The 22679-nt window shown below is 42.1% G+C and overlaps 2 protein-coding genes across 9 annotated transcripts in view; one reads left to right on the forward strand and one right to left on the reverse strand.

The window, feature by feature from the left end:
• The window catches only part of RAB4A (RAB4A, member RAS oncogene family), a 29573-nt gene extending 25688 nt beyond the window's left edge, over window positions 1-3885 (forward strand). For 3 of the 4 annotated variants that reach the window (XM_026073420.1, XM_026073422.1, XM_026073421.1), the window contains one exon: window positions 434-3885. The gene's annotated coding sequence lies outside the window, so the exon portion shown is untranslated. The remainder of the gene's footprint in view (window positions 1-433) is intronic. The other variant, XR_003254792.1, reaches the window with a different exon arrangement.
• CCSAP (centriole, cilia and spindle associated protein) lies at window positions 2861-21748 on the reverse strand. Of its 5 annotated transcripts, none has more exons than XR_003254794.1 (4): window positions 12014-12101; window positions 10690-10797; window positions 10232-10346; window positions 9052-9141 (listed from the first exon to the last, which is right to left on the reverse strand). XR_003254794.1 is itself a non-coding variant. In XM_026073423.1 (3 exons), the coding sequence occupies exons 1-3, from the start codon at window positions 21692-21694 to the stop codon at window positions 8968-8970; spliced, it is 810 nt and encodes a 269-aa protein (XP_025929208.1). In that variant the 5' UTR covers window positions 21695-21748; the 3' UTR covers window positions 2861-8967. The 5 variants fall into 5 exon arrangements, 1 of the variants encoding a protein (XP_025929208.1); XR_003254793.1 differs by having other exon boundaries at window positions 10605-10797; XM_026073423.1 differs by lacking the exons at window positions 10232-10346; window positions 10690-10797 and adding an exon at window positions 21343-21748 and having other exon boundaries at window positions 2861-9141; window positions 12014-12297.
• Between the last annotated feature and the right edge of the window lie 931 nt (window positions 21749-22679).

The following is a 22679-nucleotide window of genomic DNA, read 5'->3' on the forward strand; positions in this document are numbered from 1 at the left end:
TGAGGGCAGCGATATCAAACTAAACTAGTACTGAAAGCAGAGTTATTACACTGTTTTTACTGTATTCATTTTGATCATTTTGAACAATGCACACCACGTTACTGAAACTGCCAGCAAAAATTTTACAGAACATTAAATAAGGCTGCATTCAATTCTGTAATCTCACTTTTTGTTCTTTGTATATTCTGGGAGCTTAGCTCCCAATTAAAGCTCAGAATTTTAAATAATACATAGGAATCTTCAAATTCCTTTCCTCCCATTTTCCTTACATAAAATATGATCCTTCAACAAAAAGACTGGTAAAAAGGGCATCCGTTTACTCTGACTCTGTTATGACTGTACAGGAGTGAATGTTCACTGATCTTATTTCAGGAATTGAGTTTTAATATTGATCAGATGTACAAAAGTGATGGAGCTCTTGTGTATTTTTCAGCTGTCGATGCAAATGGTGTTTGAAGAAACAGACAGAAAAGGTTTGAAGGCTATGCAGTTTTTTTAAAACATCTTCCAACTATATATAAACAGGAGCAGACCACTGCTGACAGTGAACTGTGTAATGTGATGCAGGAATGTGCACGTGACACAAAAGACTGCAAAACAAACCTTATAATTTGGTGGACAATATTAAGGCTCATACCTGTATGTAAACATTTTCCATTACCTATTTTTGTTCCTTCATCTTTAGTTTAAAGCATTGCTCTATACTGTATATAATGTAACGGTAAATTTACAAAGCATGGTATACTTATATATGATGATAGAATGTTGCACTACAAGCAGTTTAATATTTTATTTTTTTATCATATAAACTAAAATTTAACTGAGGTAGGCTTTATCATGTTTGTTTGTTGCACAATAGGTTATATTTATTACCAGAATTACAAAGCCACTGGCATTGACTGTCAGTGATGGATTTTTTTTCCTTAGTTGTTTGCCACATTCTACAAGCTGTTTACATGACTAATACTCAACATATGGTTAGCACACTTACTTATGTTTACTAATACGTCAATTTGGAAAGACATTTTTATTGAAGTGCACCTATCCTATTTTCTCACAATTCTTAAATAAATCTCTTTCAAAGGTCTTTTATCAAACTTCAAAGGTTTAGAAAAGAACTCTTTCTAAGTATCAAATGGCTGTTGACTACTTGGATCTACTTGGATTTTGGATTTTTCTGTTTTCTTGGTCCTGATACCTTGTATAGCACTGATGTCATGAGGTAGTATTTATGTGTGAATGGAACCGTGCATATTCTGTTTATTTGTGACTCTAGTCCACAGGCATGGGCTTACAGAAAATGATCATGGTAAGAGTTCTCTTAAGCTCTTATCACTAACAAAGCAATCAGCTATGGAAGAGAGACTTCTGCTGAAAGCATACCTGGTAAGGTACAAACTGAACCCAAGTGGGTTCTTCCAAAGTATGCTGAATGTAAGAAATTTAAAATATCAATTTCTTGGGTTTTAAAATTTCAAGTTCTTAGTTTTACTTTATGAATGTTTAAAATTAGACTTTACATTTGGGAACTTGCAGTCCATCTTGCTGGAGCTCTACCTTTGAACTTTGTGAGTGCACTCCATGTAGAGCTGTCTGCATTGCCCCCAGGAGATTCACATAACGGAGGGGGAAAAAATAAGCACACTGCTTATGTAGTTCTTTGTTCCCCTGAAACTCATCAAGGGGACTTTCAGCCTTGGTATTGATGTTAATATGTTAAAACATGCAATTTGGACTTCCCTCCTACCCTTTTTTTATTGTGGGGAAAAGGTATGGGACAACAAATTAGAAATCCTGTCCTCATTGCTCTGCTGGAGACAGAAGAGGAAGAGACTTGCAGAGGTTCAAGAGGGAGGCCAGAACCACAAACATTGCATATCATTTTTATAGTGTCATGACAATTGATCAATTAAGACATCTGTGGCTTTTGTATTGCCAGACAAGGAGCTGTGGATTTAAGCTTAGTGTTTCTAGTGATATCTAAATGCAATCTAGTAAAGAAATGGGAGCAGGGCCAGCATAGTTGCACTGATGGAAATCACTAGTGACATTTTTACTTAATTACTTGAACTAGAAATTGTATGTCTCCTTGGGAATGCATGCTAACACAGAAGATAGTTGATCGGAACCTACTATTGAAATCTCAAGGGCAAATATGCTTTATTATTTTCTATATAGGAATCTTTTGTATTTAAGGGACACTTACCAACTAAAACCCAACTGATGCTGTAATTCAGAGGGCAGTCATAGCACAAAAGCAAGGCAAGAATGCTGCAGAGAGATATACCATCTTTCAAGGAATTCTGTTTAAAGGTATTCCCTTTACCCTGACATTTCTGGTTCAGATGGATGCTTTTCTAGAAGTTATACAGCTAAGTCATCTCTGAATTAAAAGTCTATAAAGAATTGTATTTGCTTTGTACTGGAAAAGCCTAGGTTGAGTCTTAAGAAGACTGTTGGGTCCAAAGAGTTTTTTTGTTATATATTTCTCTATTGCCTATCTATCTCATGCAAGGTTGGATTTGTTACATAATTGATAACAATTATTCTGAAGGAGCATTCCCTTCCCGTTAAGATCGTAGATTGTTTTTGAAGCAGCTTAATCTGGCATTTACAAGAACTTACCTGTCTTAATCCTCATTCAAGTAATTACTTCCAGTTTTGGGTAGTGGAAACAAATTACCAAAAAAACAAATCCACTGAACTAGGTATTGGATGTAGTTACCTCCTCTACCGATCCAAATAGAATATTATTCAAATGAGTTATGTTGTATTTCTGCCAGAGGTTGGAGGTGGTGAGGAGTTTCTAAAAACCCCAAACCAATGCTGAAATGCTAGAAAAATGAGATATCAGGGAGTCTTTTTTTTTTTTCCTCCTTTCTCATAATTTAATCAAAGTTCTTGGTACACTGATAAAAYAGAGCTGAGCATTTATCAGCTCTGACATAGCACAGGTAACAGTCTCTCTTCTGCCACTATTACCATGGTTGAAATGGAGTTGGCTTTTGATCAGAATTTCTTTCCTTTGAAAGGAAAGGGGAAGGACTACTTAATTCTGTTCCTTTTCTTTCAGCAGTGTATTGCTTAAATCTTCAGGGTTTTGCAGTGGTGTGTTTTTTGTTATTTTTTTACACTCACCTTTTCCTTTATCTAGAAGACCGGCCTCTTGTTCATAGTAGTTTTGATCATTTTGATAAAGTTTTGGGGTTAAGAAGTAGTAAGCACTTTTTCCTGTAACCAGTTGTCTTAAGCTCTCCTCATGAGGAAAGAAGGAATAACTTCATTATAATCCATTTTGACATAGTTTCTACTGTTTTTTTTAAAGTGCACCCTTATGCTACTAGAACACATTAAGCAGGCTAATATAAATGCTTTGTAAAATGTTACCACCTTTTATGCTGCATATCTTACTATAACATAAAAAAAGAAATTTCTAATACAGCAACTGCTGAGGGAAATGCTATTAGAAGAAATAGCTCTCAGCAGTGCATGTTATATTGCTTACTATTTCTCCTCTAAGGATTTTATATTTATAAAAATAAACATCAAGCCAGTAACAGCCCTGAGGTAGATTTTAAACTTTGTTACAGTTCACAGGGTAAACCAAGCCCTAGCTCACCTAAATATCAAGTGGTATATATTTAACCCATGTATGTTTTTAGCATACAGTGAAGTTCTTACTCTACCAAAGCAAAATGGCTTAGGGTTTTAATATACAAGACACCCAAATACTAAAATTTATTGGTTGTGGAGCTTTAGCTGTTCAAACTTTAAAAGGTTTAAATGTCATATAAAAGCCTTTGTCTTGCCTTTTAATGAGTCTGTTGGGACTACACTATTTCATTTGATGCTTATATCTAACACTGAATAAAGAATTTTTCTTGATATTCTAGGTGTTCTATAGCAAACTGTTTATTGTACAAATTTTGCCAGCTAAGCTACCTCTTTAAACAAGACAAACTGTAGATGGTCTTGAAAAAACAAGATGTTTCTGCTAAAGTCATGGTACAGTCAGTACTGGGCTAGGAAAGCAGCAGCAAAGAGAACTGGAGGGCTTCAGCACATTTCCCAGGAGCTGGAAGCAGAGCAGTCACTGCCCCAGCCCTGTGCACCACCTGTCTTGCTGCTCAGCCTGAAGCCCCTCTGGCCCCAGCTTTTCCTGGGGCCCCCCACAGCTCAGGTAGTTCTGGCACAGCAGGCCCAGGCACCTGAGCTCTGCTGCTGCTACTCCAAGTTAGACATGGAGCAATTGCAAGGTGTCTTCAGACTTAATTTCTCTCCATTTGTGCCTGTCCTTTAGTGCTTATGGCTGCAAAGCTGGATGAAGTGCACCTAACTTCCTTCTATCTGCTTTTCTGTGCACAGACAGTTCCTTTCTAGGAAAGTTTGAAGCATCAGTGTAGATCTCCTGCAAAATGTGTTTTTACAAGCTAACAACGCTTAAAAAAAACAACACAGATGTTTCTGTACAACTTGAATTCTGTATTTGCTCTTCTCAAACTCCCACCCAGAATATAAGGCAACTCAGGCTGAATTACACAGCTGGCCTCTATCTTGTCAGTCTCTTCCAACTAGGAATCTGGGCTCAGATGTTCCCAGCTCCTGTAGAACCTTAAAAAAGGAGTATTATAAAAAATCCAATTACTTTGTGCAACTCATTTGTATTTACATTCTATATGCTGAAAAAAAATTCTCATTGTATTTGCATTTTACATGCTGGAAGAAAAGCATATAAAAAGCTCATGAAAGAAAATGGTGCACTTAAGTTTGTTATAAAACCATAGAGTGAAAAAAGCACCAGTTAGTCTTAGTTGTCTCCTCTTTTTCTGTAGAGGCCAGTAGCACATAGGACTTTAATGTAGCCACTCCTTAATAAGTTTTCCTAAATCTTAAACACTTGCAAGATTATAATTTTTGAAGATGCACCTTCCTGCTTTTCTCCCCACACTACGTCCTTTTTCCAAAGTTCTAAACAACATTTTACAAAGGCGTCAGGTGGCATAGCATTTCAGACAGTGCCTGTCTGAATGTAGGCTCCATTTTTTTCCCCCTAAGTGATTGCTGGGGAAAGCCAGTCACTGGGAAAAGGGTAGCAGGAGAGAATCCACAGGAGAGTTCTTCCAAGATAGTTGTATGTTTTAGAAACACAGGAGACAAGCTCAGCTCTGAAGGATTTAACTAATCTAGCTTTACCCTACACTAGTCTTTATACTGGTAGCACCTATCAGAAACCTGTATCATTTATTCTCCATGAGGGGCTAGGACATGGGAAAAGCAGGCAGCCAGTGAAGCCAGAGTTAGTGGGGTTTGTAATCAGCAGGCAGAGTCTGCAAGAGCCCTGCAGTGGAAAAAATCCAAGCCCCAAATACTACAGTACAAGCAGTCAAGGCACTTTGTGTCACTTATTTTATTCACATATGCAAGTTGACACTATGCTATTACATACAATACAGAAGCTTTAAAAAACAAATACTATTAAAAACTCTTAAAAAAAAAATCACATATTGCTTCAAGCTTAGATGGTATTTCCCTATAGTTTTTAAAGTGAATTCAGTGCTAACAACAGCTGAGGCAGCTTCCTACTCCCTTCTACCCCTAATCTTATAGAGGCTACCAGCAAGGTCTTGAGTCAGGCTCCATATATGGCTTTGCTGCTGTGTGCACTGAGCTGGAACATACAGGTTACTGCATGTAGGCCCTCAGATTGCTAGCTTTTGGTCCCTATCCTGGTTAAAAAACAAATCTGAGGCCTTTAACTCAGAGTCAGTGCATTACACCATAAAAAAAAATGCAGGGGGCAGATGTATTTCCCTACAAACTAGAAATTTGATTAAAATGTGCATCTGCTGCCTGGATAAAGTTCTTTCTTTACCAAAAATTCAGGACTGTCCCTCACAGGTTTAAGTTTGTCTCTAAATTTAAGTATCACTTTGACTATCTTAGCTTCCACTAACAAAATCTGTAATTTATAGTTGTGAAGATGTGACTGCACAAGCATGCTACTCTATTTTACAGGGACATCCTTACACAGTTTTCATTGCAACATTTTACATTGTAAACACTAGGCTTCACAACACAATAATTAAATTGCAGCATTACACACTGAAAATCTTAAAGTTTCACTAAGCTAAGTGCTTTCAGAAACTGAAAGGAACAGACAGTTGTTTTAATGAAGACCGGACAACTGTTTTCTGTGTTCTTATGAATATCAAAGTCTTACTTTTAAAACAGGAGTGAGAAGCATTTACCACATGGCTGAATTCAAGAGTCCATGCAAGATAAAGTTCAGCACTTCTTTAATTGATTGGGTAAATATTCACTAGTTTTTCCATCTTTGAATGAGTGATTTGATGCAAGACAGCCTTACTTCTCTGTAAGTCTAAAGAATATAGTTAAAGCTTTTATACTTGAAGTGTTTTGCTTTCCAAATCAATTAGCTTTTTGTCAGAATTTGTATCAAAACACTGATAGCTATTTTCCAGACTTCAGTCTGTCACATGCCAAATATCTTGAATATACAGCTTGCAGTGATCAGGACTATATTATTTCACATATTCAAAGCAAATCTGCTAGCCTTGGGTTTAAGAGTCGAATAATGTGGGACTTTGGGAAATACAGGAAAGCTACCTGATCTACAGAATAGTTTGCCCCTCACTTCAAGCTTTATAGTACTAAAAAAAGTACCAATATAGCACTCATGACTATTTTTAGCTACAGACTATTTAAAAGCATGACAGTGACTCACATGGCCTGATTAGCATCACTGCTGCCTTCTAGGAGATTTTTTGGTGGAGGACAGCTTTTGACCAGACAAATTAAGGATGAGAACTCTTAGAACACTCCTCAGTACCCAGCAGCCCTGATGCAGTTGAGGTTCTCATGCTCTGCAGAACACCTGAACACCCCCATTTGAGATGGCTTGAGTTTGGTACCCTGTATCCAAGGCAGAAGACATTTAGACCTTCTGTAATTATTGAAAGGCYGACATCTAGTGGGAGATCCCTCTTATCCTAAAATAGGTACTTAAGGTAGGTAGGCACATGGTCTTCTAGGCTCCTCCATTCTCAGTGGGAAGAGAAGTCTAGAAACATTTTTGAAAGTATGGCAAGATGAGTCCTGCCCCACAGAATTAAGTTATTTAATGTAGACAAATGGATTGAGGGCACAGTCCAGTTGCTATGGTTACATACTTTAAAAGTCTACAAAGCCAAAAGTGTAGATGGTGTTCTGGGCAACAGTAACAGGCAGTCTTTATTCAGTGGGACTATTAAATACTGCTTGTTAGATTTCTGCCGCTACTGTTCAAAGCTAGGTTGGATTTCCGAATAAAACAGCGTCAGAAGCAACTTGAGCATATTTATAGCAGTTATTTAAAGAGGAAAAACAGCATACTGGGTAATAAAAAAAACTCAGAATAAAGGCATCCAGCTGAATAGTTAACCTCAGTTTGGGGCACTGGTCTAAAGTCTTAGAAAATTCTAATCTGATTTAGCTATATGATGAAATAGTCATATTTTATGAAGTACTGGTTTGCGGAATGAAGCTAAGACTGGTCCAGGCTTTTGCCGAAGTGCAACGGTGCTTCTTGTGAGAAGTTTGGAGTTTAGTCAGTGTTTAAAAAAAATGAGTTTCAGAACCAAGGTAACACAGCACATTTCAAAGCTTTGAAGCTCACAAGTACAATAGTGATCTGGCTAAAGCTCAGCTACCAAACTGAAAAAGTTCATTTACAGCAGCTTGAAGGGAAAAAACACACTGATAAACTGACAAATGACTGTTTTACTATGTAAAAATAAAGAAAGTGTTCACTCTTCATTATATACTGTGGATTACTAAAGGTTACCTTTCTGTCCTCCTCTGATCCTCATCTCCTCAGCGAGGAGTTCTGCACCAATTTTGAGAGGCAGAAAGCTTCTCAGAACTTCATCTACAAGGTTTATCAAAATGATTTTCAAGTTTAAAACCTCTAACAGCATACTCATTATACAATACCACCAAATGGAATGCATATTGCACTCTGACCCCACTGAGCATAGAAAGATATTCATAGTTTAAAAATAGACTTCACCGCACAGAAGCCAACCCTCTCCATTGATAAACTGGCATTGAAATGATTAAGCACAAATAAGTGTGACCACAGGCTCAATACAGTGATGCCAAGTTGATATTGGTACAACAAGCAACTGCTTATTGAGCAGCAGCTATCACATAGCAATTGTCTACATCAGTCATTTGGTATAACAGTCACAGCAACTCAAAGTAATCCTGCAACTGTTCTTTGCTCTGAAAATAAGTGGTTCCAAGACTGGCAAGTAATTTATTCCAATGACCTTAGAAACATCAATAAAAAAAAATAAGAAAATATCAGCAAATTCACTAATCAAGTTTTGGGGTTTTTTGGGGGAAAGTTTCTATATACAGACCACACTTGACAGTTATCTACATAAAGCATCCACATTTATTAGTGCCGTTTACCAGGCCCGCTGTCTTTCCTGTTACCTGTCTTGATCTACTTATTTTGGGAGAAGTGTTGAATCAGTTAGTACTATAAATGCAAATGCTCCTTCATCACACCTTTAAAGTTTTCCCCCAAAACCACCTCCTGATCATTTGGAGCACTTAACTTTTAATTTAAGGGTCAACAAATTATTTGTAACCAAGATCAAGAAAGTGTTTGCTTAGGCTGCCAGTACTCCAAGGATCTCCCCTCCCACCTTCAGAAGAGGCCCTGAAACTTAGATTCCCAAAAGGGGAACTGTTTAAAAATTTGGGTAACTATATTTAAAAGCCTCTTTAAATGTTATGGCTCCAACTATACACCCCACTGTGAGGTAGGTAGCCAAGATACAAATATTGTAACAAACAGCTGGAAACTCCCTGTAAAAACCTTGCATAAGTAGTTTGGTTCCTTGCACCAGTGTCCTGATATGCTTAACTTTTTTTGAAGATGCTTAAGGAAATCATAATTCACCGAGCTCTTGCTGAGTAGCATCTCATGTACTCTGTCATCCAGGGATTATCTGGTGGGGCAGGCTTTATTCGACAAGCTGTCTCTGCTTCTGCAGATCGTACTCGCCTCTGAGAAAGTTTCCTTTTCTCCACTTGTCTCCTGTTCTTTGCTCGTAGGGCAGATTCATGAATCTAAAAGATCAGAGTTAGTGTTACAGTAGGAAAACAGCCTCTGATTCCCCCTCCCCCCCAAAAGCTGAGGGTCACTTCCTATTTCCCCCAGCCCCCCATCCTGAAGAAATAGGGTTTGGTAGCAATTTGTTTTGGTAGCATTTTCTTCTATTATTTATACCACTAACAGAAGAGAAATACAGAACTGTGGGGAAAAAAAACATCTCAGCTTCAATTCTGCACTACATTTCTCCCATTTCATGCTATTAAAAAGCAATTACAAAGATTTTGAATGTTTCTTTGCATCTTAAGTTCTGACACTTCTTAAAACCTTGTTAAAACCTATTTTTACTATTTTAGTTTTTTTTTTTAAATTTAGTTTTTAAATTCCTAAACATCCCTCAATGTGACCAAGCATCCTTTACTAAGCTGTAGTAAAACTAATCCTTAGCAACCCCTTACAGGACCCTAAAGAACTTAATCTTGAGAGCATGCTATAGGAATGTCTGCACATCTTTCTATATTAAGAAATTATCACATTTTTCCCTAAATTCAGTTTTAAGATACAGCTACTATGTTCACTTGCTTTCATCTCCAGAAGATTTGAATCACTGTTTCCCATCTCAATTAGGGGACGGTAACACCTTTGAAGCATTCAAGAAAAGTGTCCTCCTACCCAGTTGGTAAGTAGTCAGTTCCCACCTAAAGAAACATCCCTATTGACAAAATACTCTGTAATTGGTTTGCATAATTGTAAGTGTTTCAGAAGTGTCCTGTCCTTGCACTCCAAACCTAAGCCCTTATCTTTAAGGTTCTGTAGCTTTGCTTCTAGCATAAGAAATGGTAAGTCTTTGAAAGTATGAATAACACTCAAGACAGTTTTCAACTTGTTACTAGGCTTCAAATCATTGCTCAGCTATTTCTAACACTGACCAAAGCTTATCGATCCCATTGCAAGTAGTGTCCATTATCAGGACAGGTAGCTTCTCTCAAGAATTATTAAGACCTTGAGTTCCTCATTTCTCTCAGAGATGAGCTATCTAGGAAAGGAAAGACTCTACTGCTTCAAGCCCTTCCCAGAACTGCCCATCAGCAGTCAGCTGTATCTTACATCAAGAACACCATCCTCCTTATTCCTCAGTCATTGATTCAGAGTCTAGATTAGCAGTAATAAAACAAGACAGGCAGGGACACATTACTGATTGTTTTACCGGGCTTGGAGAGCTCTAGAAAAGAAAAAAAAAAAATGGAACTGTTGTAGCAGTAAGGTAAATGTTGCTTGCTAAGCAAGTAAACAACCTGCTGCACTAGAGTTCTGATACTATCTATGACGATGTACATTTTAATTATGTTATTTTGCTAATGTCTACATCAACCATGCAATGCACCAGACATCTGATGGACTGTTCTGCTGCCAAAACTCCCCAYTGTCAACCCGCTGAAGCAGGCTGCTAACAGACATTTTAGCAGCAAAGCATTCGTACCTTCTCAGTGAAGCTCCTGTTCCCAAAGATTGCCCCAGGAAAGTCACTCTTCCACAGCTTAAACACTATCCCTGTGTTTCTGTACCTGTCTGCCTGCTTTGGGATGCTTGGTGCTAACTGCCTGATGCTTTTCTCTTGTCATGAAGTTCAGAATGCAGAAATACATTTATAACAGCCAGTTTTGCTGGTAGCACTGTAACAGCCAGAAACAAGATAACCAGACATTAATCAGAATTTGCAAATACTGGTCAAACATGAAAAGTTTCAAAACTGATTAGTAGTTAAAAGCTATTGGCTTTGCACATGTGAAACCTCTTCAGGTTTATTGATATAGTAATTTTTGATATAAGAATATTAATGGCAATGCTGTACTGTCAGTCCTACCAACAGTTAATACACACTTCTCTAAACTGCTTCTTCTACTTCTTCCTCCATGCCTAATGCGAGTTCTTGAAAACCATCTAGAAGTGTTAACTCTAGTGAGAAATGCATTAACAGCTTCCTACATGGACCACAAGTTATAGCTGTATCACTAGAAAAAGCAGATACCTGCTGCAGCTAGTATGAAAGCCTGTATCTAATGTTTCACATAAAATTAAGTGGCCTTGATCACAGCTGTACAAAAGCATTCTTGTTATACTCATCTTTACTTGTGGCAATTATCATTTTTCCTGCAACACTGGCAATCAAAGCTGTAGGCAGATGTGTTCCTTGTCTAATGAGGGCTCTGCATTTCCTAGATTTAAAGAGAGTTCTGTATGTCCTGAAACATTTTATGCATTCAGGCCTCCACTGTACACTTTCAGCATTAGCAGGCTGTAGGTAGGACTAGTGCTTACTCCATTTTGATGCAGGGGAAGTGCAAAAGCCTTTTTTTTTTTTTTTAAATATAGAAATAGAGGATTTCTGGGATTGTCATCTTAGTCCTCAAGACAAAAATCTGAGGACTCAACTAGATGCTAGGGAAAACTGGCTGTCTTTGGGAAAGAGGGTTTAGGAGTGCAAAACTAGGCATCCAAAGATATGGATTTTGTTCCTGGACACTTTGAAAGCCTTTTCTCACAGATACCCTACTGCCTAAGTGCTACCTGAAGGGATTCACTTGCATACAGCGCAAGTCTTGATCAAACCTGGAGAAAAGAGACCAAGACTCAAAGGACTCAAGGGGAAGAAGCCCCTAACTCACTCTTCCTGCATAATACAGCATGACCACAATAAGCTAGTGCTTACAAGACATTATCACCCACAGCAAAACACAGATGCTGTTGAAGTCCTCACGATTCCCTGCAAGATCACAAATAAAAGCATCCCTAAGAAGTTTCACCTAGATATTAGACATTTTTAGCCTGCAGATGCAACAGTTCAAATACAGCAGCAGTTTAAAGTGTGAATCAAAAGTTTTCACTTACTTCATTCACTGAAGCAGAAGCACAGACATTGTGAGTTTTCTGGCTTCCAGTATCTGTCTGTCTTTCTCCCCACCCATACAGAGCAAAGGGATGTTTATTCTCCTTTGGTGCATCTGTCTTTTGAGGACTTTTGGCTGACCTTCGATCATTGCGACTAGACAAGGCACTTTGACTTGGACGTCGTCCTGTATGGCTGGTTTTGTCTGTTTCCTTTACAGAAGTGTGTTCTACAGTTTTTTCTTGTTCTTCCCTCTGCTGCTTTTCTTGATCTTCCCTCTCTTTTTCTAAAAAAAATAAAGTTATAGTTTAAATATGTTGTCATTGGGAACTTGCATCTGACCCACTGAGCCTCTCTTGACACATCATGGCAGTCTGTTTTTAGAAATGTAAGAGGTTACCAATTCCTTAACAGTAGAGGTATACCTTTGTAAAATAACTTCATTCTGCTGTCTTTAGTAACCACAATATAATTTCTAAGTCCCTCTGTACATCACTGTCCTCATATTTAAACATGCCCTCACTAGTGAGGCTACAAATACCTAATAGCCCCAGGCAGTATTGTGAATGCTGCAAGATTGTTTCCAGTGATCTTCTGTCCTCACTGTTTCATCCTTCCATCTTTCAGAAGAGCAAAGATGGACTTGAGTGGCATGTAGATGCTGCCAGCCAGTCACTGAAGAACAAGTCTGATCAGAGTAAATAAAATACTAAATTCTTCACATAATGAAGTTTCACTGAAAGAAAGGAATTTGTGCTTCATTTTCAGACTCCTTGATTATACATCTTGATGAAGGTTTTCTTTATGGGAAGGGTAAGTGTGAAGCAAAAATTTACAAAGCAACATCACCCATACTATCAGTTTTGTGAAGTATGTTTTACACTTAAAACATCATACTGCAGGCAACACCATCCTAGGTTTGTTTCCCCCACATATGCTTTTTAAAGCTGCCAAGATAAGGGGTCCAGCATTTGTCCTCCAGACATAAGGTATATAGAGGTTTGTGAGGGAAGATTTAATATGCATCTTTCTTAAACTTGCAGGCAAAGACTAACACTGAAGGCTGAATCAGCATTATATAAGACATTAAGTGATAAAACAAAGGGAAACTGTTGTTCTGCAAGATCTGCTCTTCTTGCATTACAGAGCTATGAAGGAACTAGTTTTCCTTTGCTCCTGGGACCTCAGAGCCAATAGCACCGAACACTCAGTATTTCCTGAACACTTATCTCCGTTCAGGTCAAGATAAATCAGGTCTTACATCTAAGGTGAAAGAAGCAAATAGCCGGTATAGCACTGCAATACTTCATAAATCAGACAGAAAGACTAGTAAGAATTTATTGTAAAACTAATGAGCTGTAAGGCATCAAAGTGATAAATTGTTTTGAACAAGTCTGATTTATAACTTCTTAAATAAGTAGTCAAGTGAGCACCCAGGATAGGAATCACTAAGAAAACAATGGTCAAAGCTTTTTGTCACCTTTGAGATTTGTAAGATGTTCAGAATTGGTGACAAAAGGTCTTTAATCTGTTAATACCAGCAAAATATTCTGCTTAGAGGATTTTAGTGAAACACGACTTCAGGAAAAAGCAAATACACAGAACCCCGTTTTAGTTCTCCATACTGCAAATCCTCACCAGTAATCTGCACAATTTGGAGAAGGGTGCTAGACCCTGAGTTTAATCCAAAAGCATCATGGGCACAGGCAGGCATTGTGATCCAAAGTCTTCCCATGACTTCTAACTCAAGTATGCCTTTTGTTTAAAACATAGCTAAATCCTTTTAATAACCAAACAGCCTATCAGACATTCACTAGTAAGTAACCTGCCTTCTCAAGTGTCCACCTTTGGGCAGTAGATGCTGCCTTCCACTGGATGCACACACTGTGAGGCATTCAAACTCTGCTCACAGAAGCACGCTGAACACCAGAGTGTTTTCTGCCACACTGTCTATTTCTTCCTCTTCAGGAAGCCACCACTGTACAGAAGTGGAGAAAGGGGCCTATCCTCAACTGAGGGATTGGAGATGAGAAGGTATGCTTTTGAGAGTGCAGATTTCTTGCAGTAATCATCTGTGTTTCAGAATGCTGTGCTGCTTTTAAAAAAAGGAAACACGATTTTTGTTTAAGCATAGTAGAACAGATGTTTTTTGAGAAGGCAGTCATTTGAGAAAATACCTGCAAATTGCTTTAGAGGGTTAGGTGGTTGTGGCCAGACTGTCTCCACAGCCTGCCAATACAGTCACTGAAAGAAAACAGGTACCTGTTGCAAGCTACTTTTCTACTCCAAGTCTCAGCATCTTCAGCCACCACTGGCATTCACTGGCGTAGGAGGAATTCATCTAGTTTAAAGCTTGGTTATATATTGAGAGATTGACCACAGACAAAACTAGAACAAGTTTTAATTAAGTATCTTCCTAAACAAAAGGGCTTATCCATCCTGTGACACAACAGCAATCATCCATGCTAGTTGCTACAATTTAACTAGTCAAACAAGCGCACACCCCATCTACACTGCTTTAATTCGATATTGCATTCACCCAGCTCTGCTGAAGTAGAAGCAACCAGCTTGGCAGGCTGCTCAAGCATCTAGTGGTGCATTACTCTAACACTTCCTCTGCCCTTGGAGGAGAAGGGGGCCAAGACTAGGGGAATTCTGGGGCATGCAGTGAAGGTAAGGCCCATGCTTTCTCTTGCTAGCTTAGTCCTGCCAGCAGGTTTGTCACTTGCTGCCAGCCAGCACAGAGGCCCTGGTGCTGGGCACTGTCCAGGCTAGTCTATACACACTTGCCTTCCAAGCTGCGCAGGTGCAGCATTTGGCTACAGATGCTATTGCAGTATGGCTAAGTATGTCAAAAACTAGCTAGCAGTGCTATAGCACTGCGAGCTGTATTTGTTAGAGTTCAATCAAGTGTCTCTATGAAACAACTGAGAAGAATAGCCAGGGCCAAATGAGTAGAGAAGGGAGAGCAAAAGCAGTGCAAGCTCAGATAAGCAAAAAAAAAAAAAACAGCCAGAGGAATTTCAAGTACCTCAATATTGAGTGCACAAAGTTTTTCAGCCATTATTGCCTTCTTGTTTTTTATCCAGCCTTGGCTAACTAAATGACCTCAACATGGTAACCTCTGGCAAGAGGGCTCCTTCATCACAGCTGCAACAGGCAATACACATATCCCTTTGCAAAATCCACTTTGTCTTTATGTCTCTCTACACAGTCTGTTCCTGAGAAAGGACTGGCTACATCTCTTTTTTTTTTTTTTTTTGGGGGGGGGGGGGGGGGGGGGGGGGGGGGGCAGGCATGATGGGCACAAAGCCTCCCTCAAAGGGAGGTCACATCAGGAGGTGGCACACCTTTGAGCATGCCAGTGAAAAGTCTCAGAAAATAAGATGCTGAAGTAGGATAGATTTTGTTGTCAACTTTAAAACAGAATAGTTTTCTTTTGGGAAGCCACTCCATCCTCCCTTAAAGGGAAACTGCACCTTCCTTCCTTCTGCACAAAAGAGGAGTGTTGGAGTTCATGAGCAGCAGTGGTGCCCCATGGAGACTTCAAATTAAGGGAAAGTAGCATCTCTGCAATTGAATGTATATTCTAGCACTGAGATACTACTTCAAGGCAAGTAACAGACAAGTCTGGATGCCACTCACTGAGCTATAAACCCAGGTGGTATAGAGATTATTTGAGCCAGCTTGTGCCAAAATAGCAATAAAGCATACAGGTAAATGGCATTGAGTACTGCACATGTAGTTTTGCAGTAAATGCCACATGTCTGAGCACACAATAGCACCTTATTAAAATATCTACTCTGATATCAGGTGTCTATCAGTTCATTCCTACAGTTTATAAAGATATTTTCACAAACTGAATTCTATAAGTGATTTAATCTTATCTAAAACTACAGCTGATATCCAACCTATTTTATTAGGCCTTCCTTTTCACAGGAAGGTAGCAAAACAGCAGTTGTTAGTAAGGAAGGAGTTAGACTCAGCTGCTCAGGAAGCACAACCATCAGCAACAGCTACCCATCTCTTCCATGCCATGTGCCAGCCCAAGCAGACACCACTAAGTGCAGTAGTGCATGCCATGAATAGAATAGAAAACTGACTGTGGCATTACAGGGATGAGATAGGCTAGAGAAAAAGCTAGGAACATGTTAAAACTGCATCAGGGATGCTAAGTGGAGCACACTGGACAGAAGGGGATTAAGCACTTAGCAGGCAGAACAAGGCTGCCAGGCCAACCCAGCATGACCATGGAAAGCTCCTGCCCAGAGAAAGTCATTTAAATCCCCCTGCGTTGCCCAACTTACATAACAGCTCCCCTTCACAGCAGCTCAGGCAGGAGCTGGTGGAGCTCTTCTCCCTTCCACAGCACTGCATGTGTTATCAGGCAGACATGAACCTCATTCTAAGGCTCTGCTGATTTACCAGAAGTATCAACAACCTTCTGGTCAGACCCACAGGTCAACAGTACAATCTTTATATGCATGTGTTTGCCCTCTACATCACTACCTCAGGTTCAGGAGCATTTTGCACTAAAGCTAGAAACTCTGGGTTCTGCCCAAGTCATCTTCAGAGCTCTCCTGTTCAGATTTAGCACTAAAACCAGCTCCCAGAGCAGGCATAACTCAAGCAACATCCCCTCTGCACATCATGACAGTTCTAAGGACTGAATATACACCTCTCCAAAGAGGGAGTTTTCCCTGGGGCCACTGAAGGGGCATGTATGCAGTAATGCATATGAGCTTACTACAGCTGCATAGAAAGTAGTTACCATCTACTACAGCTGGAACAGGTTGTCATGGCTTCAGGCAAGATCATGTATGAAGTATTGCACTGGGATAGTAGTTGAACTACCAGCAGCACAGCAGTTCAGATTTCATTAGGTTCACGCAAGCTTTATCCTCAGCAGAGTTCAGAAAGCCCCAGCTGTCTTGACTTGATGTTGATGCTGGTTTCCAACACAAAAACTCAAGGAACTTTGTAACATATTACCATAAACCCCTAAACTGACACCATTGCCTTCCTTCCCTACCATAAGCTACTCCTTCCCAGGTCCCCGGGCCAGCTCAAATACACATACAACATTATGGCAAATGGTATTAGGGAATGACAGCTTGAAATTAGGTCTTCTGCTAAGTTGGACTAATCCAGATCAGTGGCTTTCAGGTTATCATGTGCAGCAATTGCTTTGACAGCAGTGACAAGCTGGTGTCATTTAAGATGTCTGTACAAAAATGCTCAAGGCTAAATGTAATAAGGATGGAAAGATGGCTTTATCCTGTACTTGTGTGCAGTATCATCATTTCAAAAGCAACAGGTTGGGCAGTGCTGCTGTCAAGAGCTGTTTCACTTACCAGCCAACTGGTTCTGCTGACAGTTTTGAGGATGTGTCCACTAGACCAGTTGATTTAGGTTAAAATTTTACTGAATTATGTTTAAAGCACATCAATGCTTAGACATGTTTTACAGAACAGTCCCACAAGCAGTTGTTGCAAATGAAGGGCCAGCATGAATTAAGCCAAAATTGCCACTGAGCCATTTGATATCATTCAGCTATAGCTTAAGCATGAGATAGAGACAGTGAAATGCATTTGTCTTATTTAGCATCTCAGGGTTCTTGCTGGTGGTACTTTAGACTAACATCACTAAACCTTCAAGTCAAACTATAGACATTAGCTTTGTCTACATACAACAGAAGCATTTACAAACTGCTTTTAATACACCCTTATGGTTAAGAGCTGCATAAGGAACAGGTAATTCTGTTTCTACTAGAGAAAATTGCCGCATGCAATAGTACAACTTGAAGGCATATATTGTCAACTGTAGCCAGAACACCAGGCCTGAACCTGCTGACATATGAAAAGCATCCTGAACTGACATAAGACACAGGCAGGTTCATCTTAAGGGGGAAAGAGAGAACACCAGCCACATGCACTGTAAGAATTAGTTTACCTCAGATATTCGGCAACATTAGTGCTGGCTGAACATGCTAAGCCATAAGCACATTAGGTCTCATTTAGCCAGAAACCAAATTCTTCACAGAAGTGAGTCCACAGGTCTCTTCTTGCAGGCCCCCATGAGGATGCTGCAGCGTGTGGGTGGATGTCAGATTCAGAAGACAGATGTCAYTGACATGAACTGTTACTCAGCTACCCCCACAGCACTTTAGTATAATTAAGTTCTTCCAGAAAAAAGCAGTTGAATAATGCAAGATTCATGGAGTTGTAGTTTCTATGCTATCTCCTCTGCACTTTTAAAGATCCAGCCACTAAGGAAAAGAAAAATACACCTTTATAATTGTCTAATACTGAATGAGTCACTTGCTTTTGACTGTACTGTAAGCTATATACTGAATAATATACAATAAGTTTCCACTTAATTCAACTGCATAAGCCAAGTTGTTTTCAGCCATTTTGCTAAAGCTCTTACATACTTGCAGAACTTAGAAAAATAATTATCCTAAGTCACTTGGCAAGGAATTGAAGATTAGGTACAGATTTTTCTTCCACTGTAAGTGCAGTGTAGCAAGAAAGTAATAGAACATTAGGTGGGCTATTAAAGCGGCCATGACAAAGTTGAATCACCTATGGACACAACCACTCTAAACCTCATAACTGAGCAGACCAGTGTTGCTCTGCAATCCCTCTGCCACTGAGGCTATGCATGTACAGCAGGAGAYGGCTATGCATGTACTGAATAGTCACACACTATCTGACTGTGTAACACACCTGTTTGATTGCCTTCATGAAAAGCACATCTACAACTAAAGGTTTTAATCAGCCGCCAAAACCGATCTAACTAGAATCAAGCTACCAAGGGACTCCACCAACCTGATCCACTCCCAGAGAATAGTCAGGGAGAGCAGCAGGGAGCATGCCAAGGCTGATCAAAGTGTCCTCCTGGCAAGAAACAAGGAGCCTGTAGCAGCAGCTGCTCCAGTCTAGATTACAAGCTACCTGCTCTACCCCACCAGTTCAATCAGGAGAAGAACAATGTTCTGGTCCCTACCATAGCTGCCCCAGACTTGCTCATATTCAAATTGCATCAGAAAGTTAAGAATCTTAAATTCCAAGTCCAGCTTGAACAACTTCTATTCTGGTTTCTGGGATTCCCAGAAGTGAGGGACTCCCTTTTGCTAAAAGCTAAGCCTTTAGCCTGTCCCACCAGAATGCATTTCCTTTTTTCACACAACCCTTCCCCACTCTTTTGCCAACAGTGGGGTTCCTTAGCACTTCTTTGCACAGAAATGTTAAGTAGTTACTTCTTCCACACATACTCCAGTCTAACTTTCAAGGCACTACCAAACCCTGCTTGAGGAGGGCAAAATTAGACACACTAATACTTTGCTACACACAAGTTAACTGGGGTGCTTTTATCACTGCACAGCTTTGAAGAGGGAATGTTATTTATCCTGCAAGCCAACAGCTGTGTACCCTCCAACCTCTTCAATCCCAGTGGACTATGTTTTTAAGAGTATCCATGGCCATTTCTGATACCTTGGCATTTTCTCCTAACACTGAGTCACCATGTTTCAGCTCAATAGCATTTTACTACAGCTAACTAATATGGCAGCTGGGTATCACGCAAGCCCACACAACTGAGGATTACAGCTTGCTACAAAACTCCATAACACTAGCCTGTTCTGAAACATCAGGCCTTAGATAAACAGCATAGCTAAAGCTTTGGTATAACACAGTACTTAAGGACAATGAATGCAGTTTAGCCAGGAATATCAGAGTACAGATCATTCTGGTAAGCTCTGACCGCAAGGCACATTGAAGCAGGTGAATTAGTCTCCTCAGTCCAAACACATATCCAACCCCAGAATCAAGTCAAGCACAACTTGCAGACAGCATAAAGCTTAACTAAACAATTCAAGGACTTTTCCTGCACAGAGTTGCTCCTGGGCGATACCAGGTATACAACTGATTCCATATACATTGCAGAGGGACAACCAATGGCTGCCAGATAAAATTTTCTTTCATTATTAAGGGCCAATATGCTATGAGAGACATTAGAGAGCTTGACTGACAATGCTGTTACCTGCCTACTCAGAACATAATCTGCATAGTTAATTCTTCAAAAGCCAAAAGGTGACATTCTAGAAAAAAGAAAAATATTAACAGCTCTGCACCCGATTAGGTTCATGCAGTTGTCTGCACTTCAGCTACAAACCCATGACCACAAACCTCTAGGAACCAAGCATTTAGATGAGACAGAAGGCTGTGTGTGCAGATCCAGAAAAGCAATGCTGTCAAGTGCCAGTCACTGGCACATAGTCTAACTTGCTGCTGCTTTTGCCAGGGAGCCTGCTTATATAATTGCAGAGATGCACTGCTACCATGGCAACAGTTTACATAAGTAGCTGTGACTCAGGATGAGAGTTACCACAACTTGTTTCTTTAAAGAGACACCTCACAGATGCTGCAGCTACAGCTTCTCTGCTAGCCTAGCAAGTACCTGATTAATGGACAACCTGAACACAGCACTTATACAACCTTCAATCCACAAGGGCTAGTACTTCAGAAACAGTTACTGTGCCACAAAGGTCCCAGAACCTCAGCTGTTAAGAGCTTTTATTCCTGAGCACTTACTGGTCTATGCTCTCCATGCCCTGGTCTATGCACAGCATATTTCCTTCACAGAGTGCAATGCAGAATGTGTAATGTATCTGTCCTCTTCCATACATGAATCTGAGCCTGCTTTTCCTCAGCACTGGTCACTCAGTACTCACTCACTTCAACATCCTTCAGGCCTCCATCGCGAGCCAGAGCCATGATGAATGCTTTGGGGGCATCACTGACCTAAGGCAAGTCATCGCTGCTAGGAAGAAGAGCCAAGCGGTGGCCACATTATCACACTCCTACAGCGTCCCGGGAGCCACGCAGACAGCAGGGCCAACCTGAAACCCTGCGCTGCACCAGGCACGTCCCTAAGACCAGGGCACGGGACCACCTCCGACACCCCCGGCAGATGACGCAGGCAGAGCCTCCGAGCTCGCTCACACGCAGTTTCAGCCTGCAGTCCCCACCGCGCTGCCGCCCGCAACCGCGACAGGCCCTGCTCCCCGCGCGGGCAGGGGCAGCCCCGCCGGCTCTCCGCGGCGGCCCAGCGCCCCGGGCCGGCGGAGCGGCCCCGGGGGTCAAACCCGGCCCCGCGCCGCTCCCGCCGGAGCGCCCGGCGGAGGCTGTTAGGGAAGGCGCTAACGGCCGCCGCTAACGGCCGCGCACCTCGGCGCCGCCGCGCCCCCGGCCCCACCGCAGAGCCCCGAGCTCCCGCGAGGCCTCCGGGCAGGCCGAGTCCCGCATCCCCCTCTCCCCTCGGTTCCTACCGGGGCTCCGGCGCGGGGGCCCCGCCGGGCTCGTCCTTCCCGCCTCCGCGGCGCGGCTGCCGGCCGGCTCGCTCGGCGCCGCCGCTGCAGCCGCCGTCTCCTTCTCCTCCTCCTCCTGCGCGGCCGCGGGGCTGGCGGCGACCGGCGGCGAGGGGGAGCCGGCGGTACTGCTGCCGCTGCCGCCGTCCTGCTCCCAGCCGTCCCAGAGCCAGGGCCGGTGCGCCTGCTCTAGCAGGCGGCGGCTGAGGCGGTAGCGCAGCAGCTCCAGGTAGCAGGCGCCGCACGACTCCCACTTGGGCTCCTTGAAACGCTTCATGTACTCCGTCTTGACGCGACGCGCCGGCACCACCATGGCGGGCCCAGGAGCCGCTGCCGCCACTCCGCGCTCTGCCCCCGCCGCCGCCCGCAGAACCCGCCCCCTCCCGCTGCAACGTTTAAATCCAAACAGCGGCGTCCTGCGCCCGCCCCCGCCCCGCCCCGCGCCAATCGCAGCTCGCCGCCGCTGCCTCCCTCCTCCCCGCCCTTTGTGGCGTCACGGCGCGTACGTTGTCGTCACGCGGGGATGCCGGCGGGGAGTGAGGTGGAGGGGCGCGCCCAGCGACCCGAGGGCGCGCGGCCCGGCCCGGCCCGGCCTGGATCGCATCGGATCGGATCGGCCCGGCCTGGATCGCATCGGATCGGATCGGCCCGGCCTGGATCGCATCGGATCGGCACGGCCCCATCGCGGCCGCCAGCGCCTCCGATCGGGGAGGGGGGGATAAAGTGAATTACAGTGCAGTATCACAGTTAAAAATCAGATTTTTTTTTCTCTGGTTTCCTCGCTACCCTCTGCTCTCAGCACCACCTCAGGTCGCTGGGAACGGAACGATCTCAAGGCAGGGTTTGCTATCGCCTTTTCCTGCCCTGACATCAGAGCGGAGGGGTCCAGCCCTCGGTGCAGCGCATCATGCAGCATACGTGCCCACCGCTCGCATCTCCTGGCTGCCCAAGGGAGCTCCCACGCTGTGGCCCGGCTCAAAATGCTCCGCTTCGACCGAGTTTGTCCCTGTGAGAGGGGGAGGATGCTGCAGTCCTGCTCTTCTGCTGGACAAAATGGAAAAATCATAGAAGAGCAAATAAACGTCAGATGGCAAAACAAGGCAGCAGTCCTGTCCTTCAGTGTTTAGGGATTGCTCTCTGAGTACAATACAAATACATATTTCTGCAAACGTACTAAAGCATAGCATACTCATCCCCTTAACTCCAGCCTAYGTTACATGCAAGAACAAATCTTTCTCGCTTCAATTTAAAATCAGATGGCTGAATCTGCAAAACTGGGTGCCATGCATTAGCCTCCT

The sequence above is a fragment of the Apteryx rowi genome, unplaced genomic scaffold (assembly GCF_003343035.1).
Source record: "Apteryx rowi isolate R43461 unplaced genomic scaffold, aptRow1 scaffold_368, whole genome shotgun sequence".
Taxonomy (NCBI): Eukaryota; Metazoa; Chordata; class Aves; order Apterygiformes; family Apterygidae; genus Apteryx; species Apteryx rowi.

Bases quoted from the DNA above. Each gene is read 5' to 3' on its own strand.
- CCSAP (XM_026073423.1), bottom strand. From the start codon at position 21,694: ATGGTGGTGCCGGCGCGTCGCGTCAAGACGGAGTACATGAAGCGTTTC. The intron at 12,298-21,342 runs GTAGGAACCGAG...TATTTTTTTTAG, and splicing joins GCCCCCGCGCCGGAGCCCCG to AAAAAGAGAGGGAAGATCAA. The intron at 9,142-12,013 runs GTAAGTGAAAAC...CTGATCTTTTAG, and splicing joins CTTCTGCTTCAGTGAATGAA to ATTCATGAATCTGCCCTACG.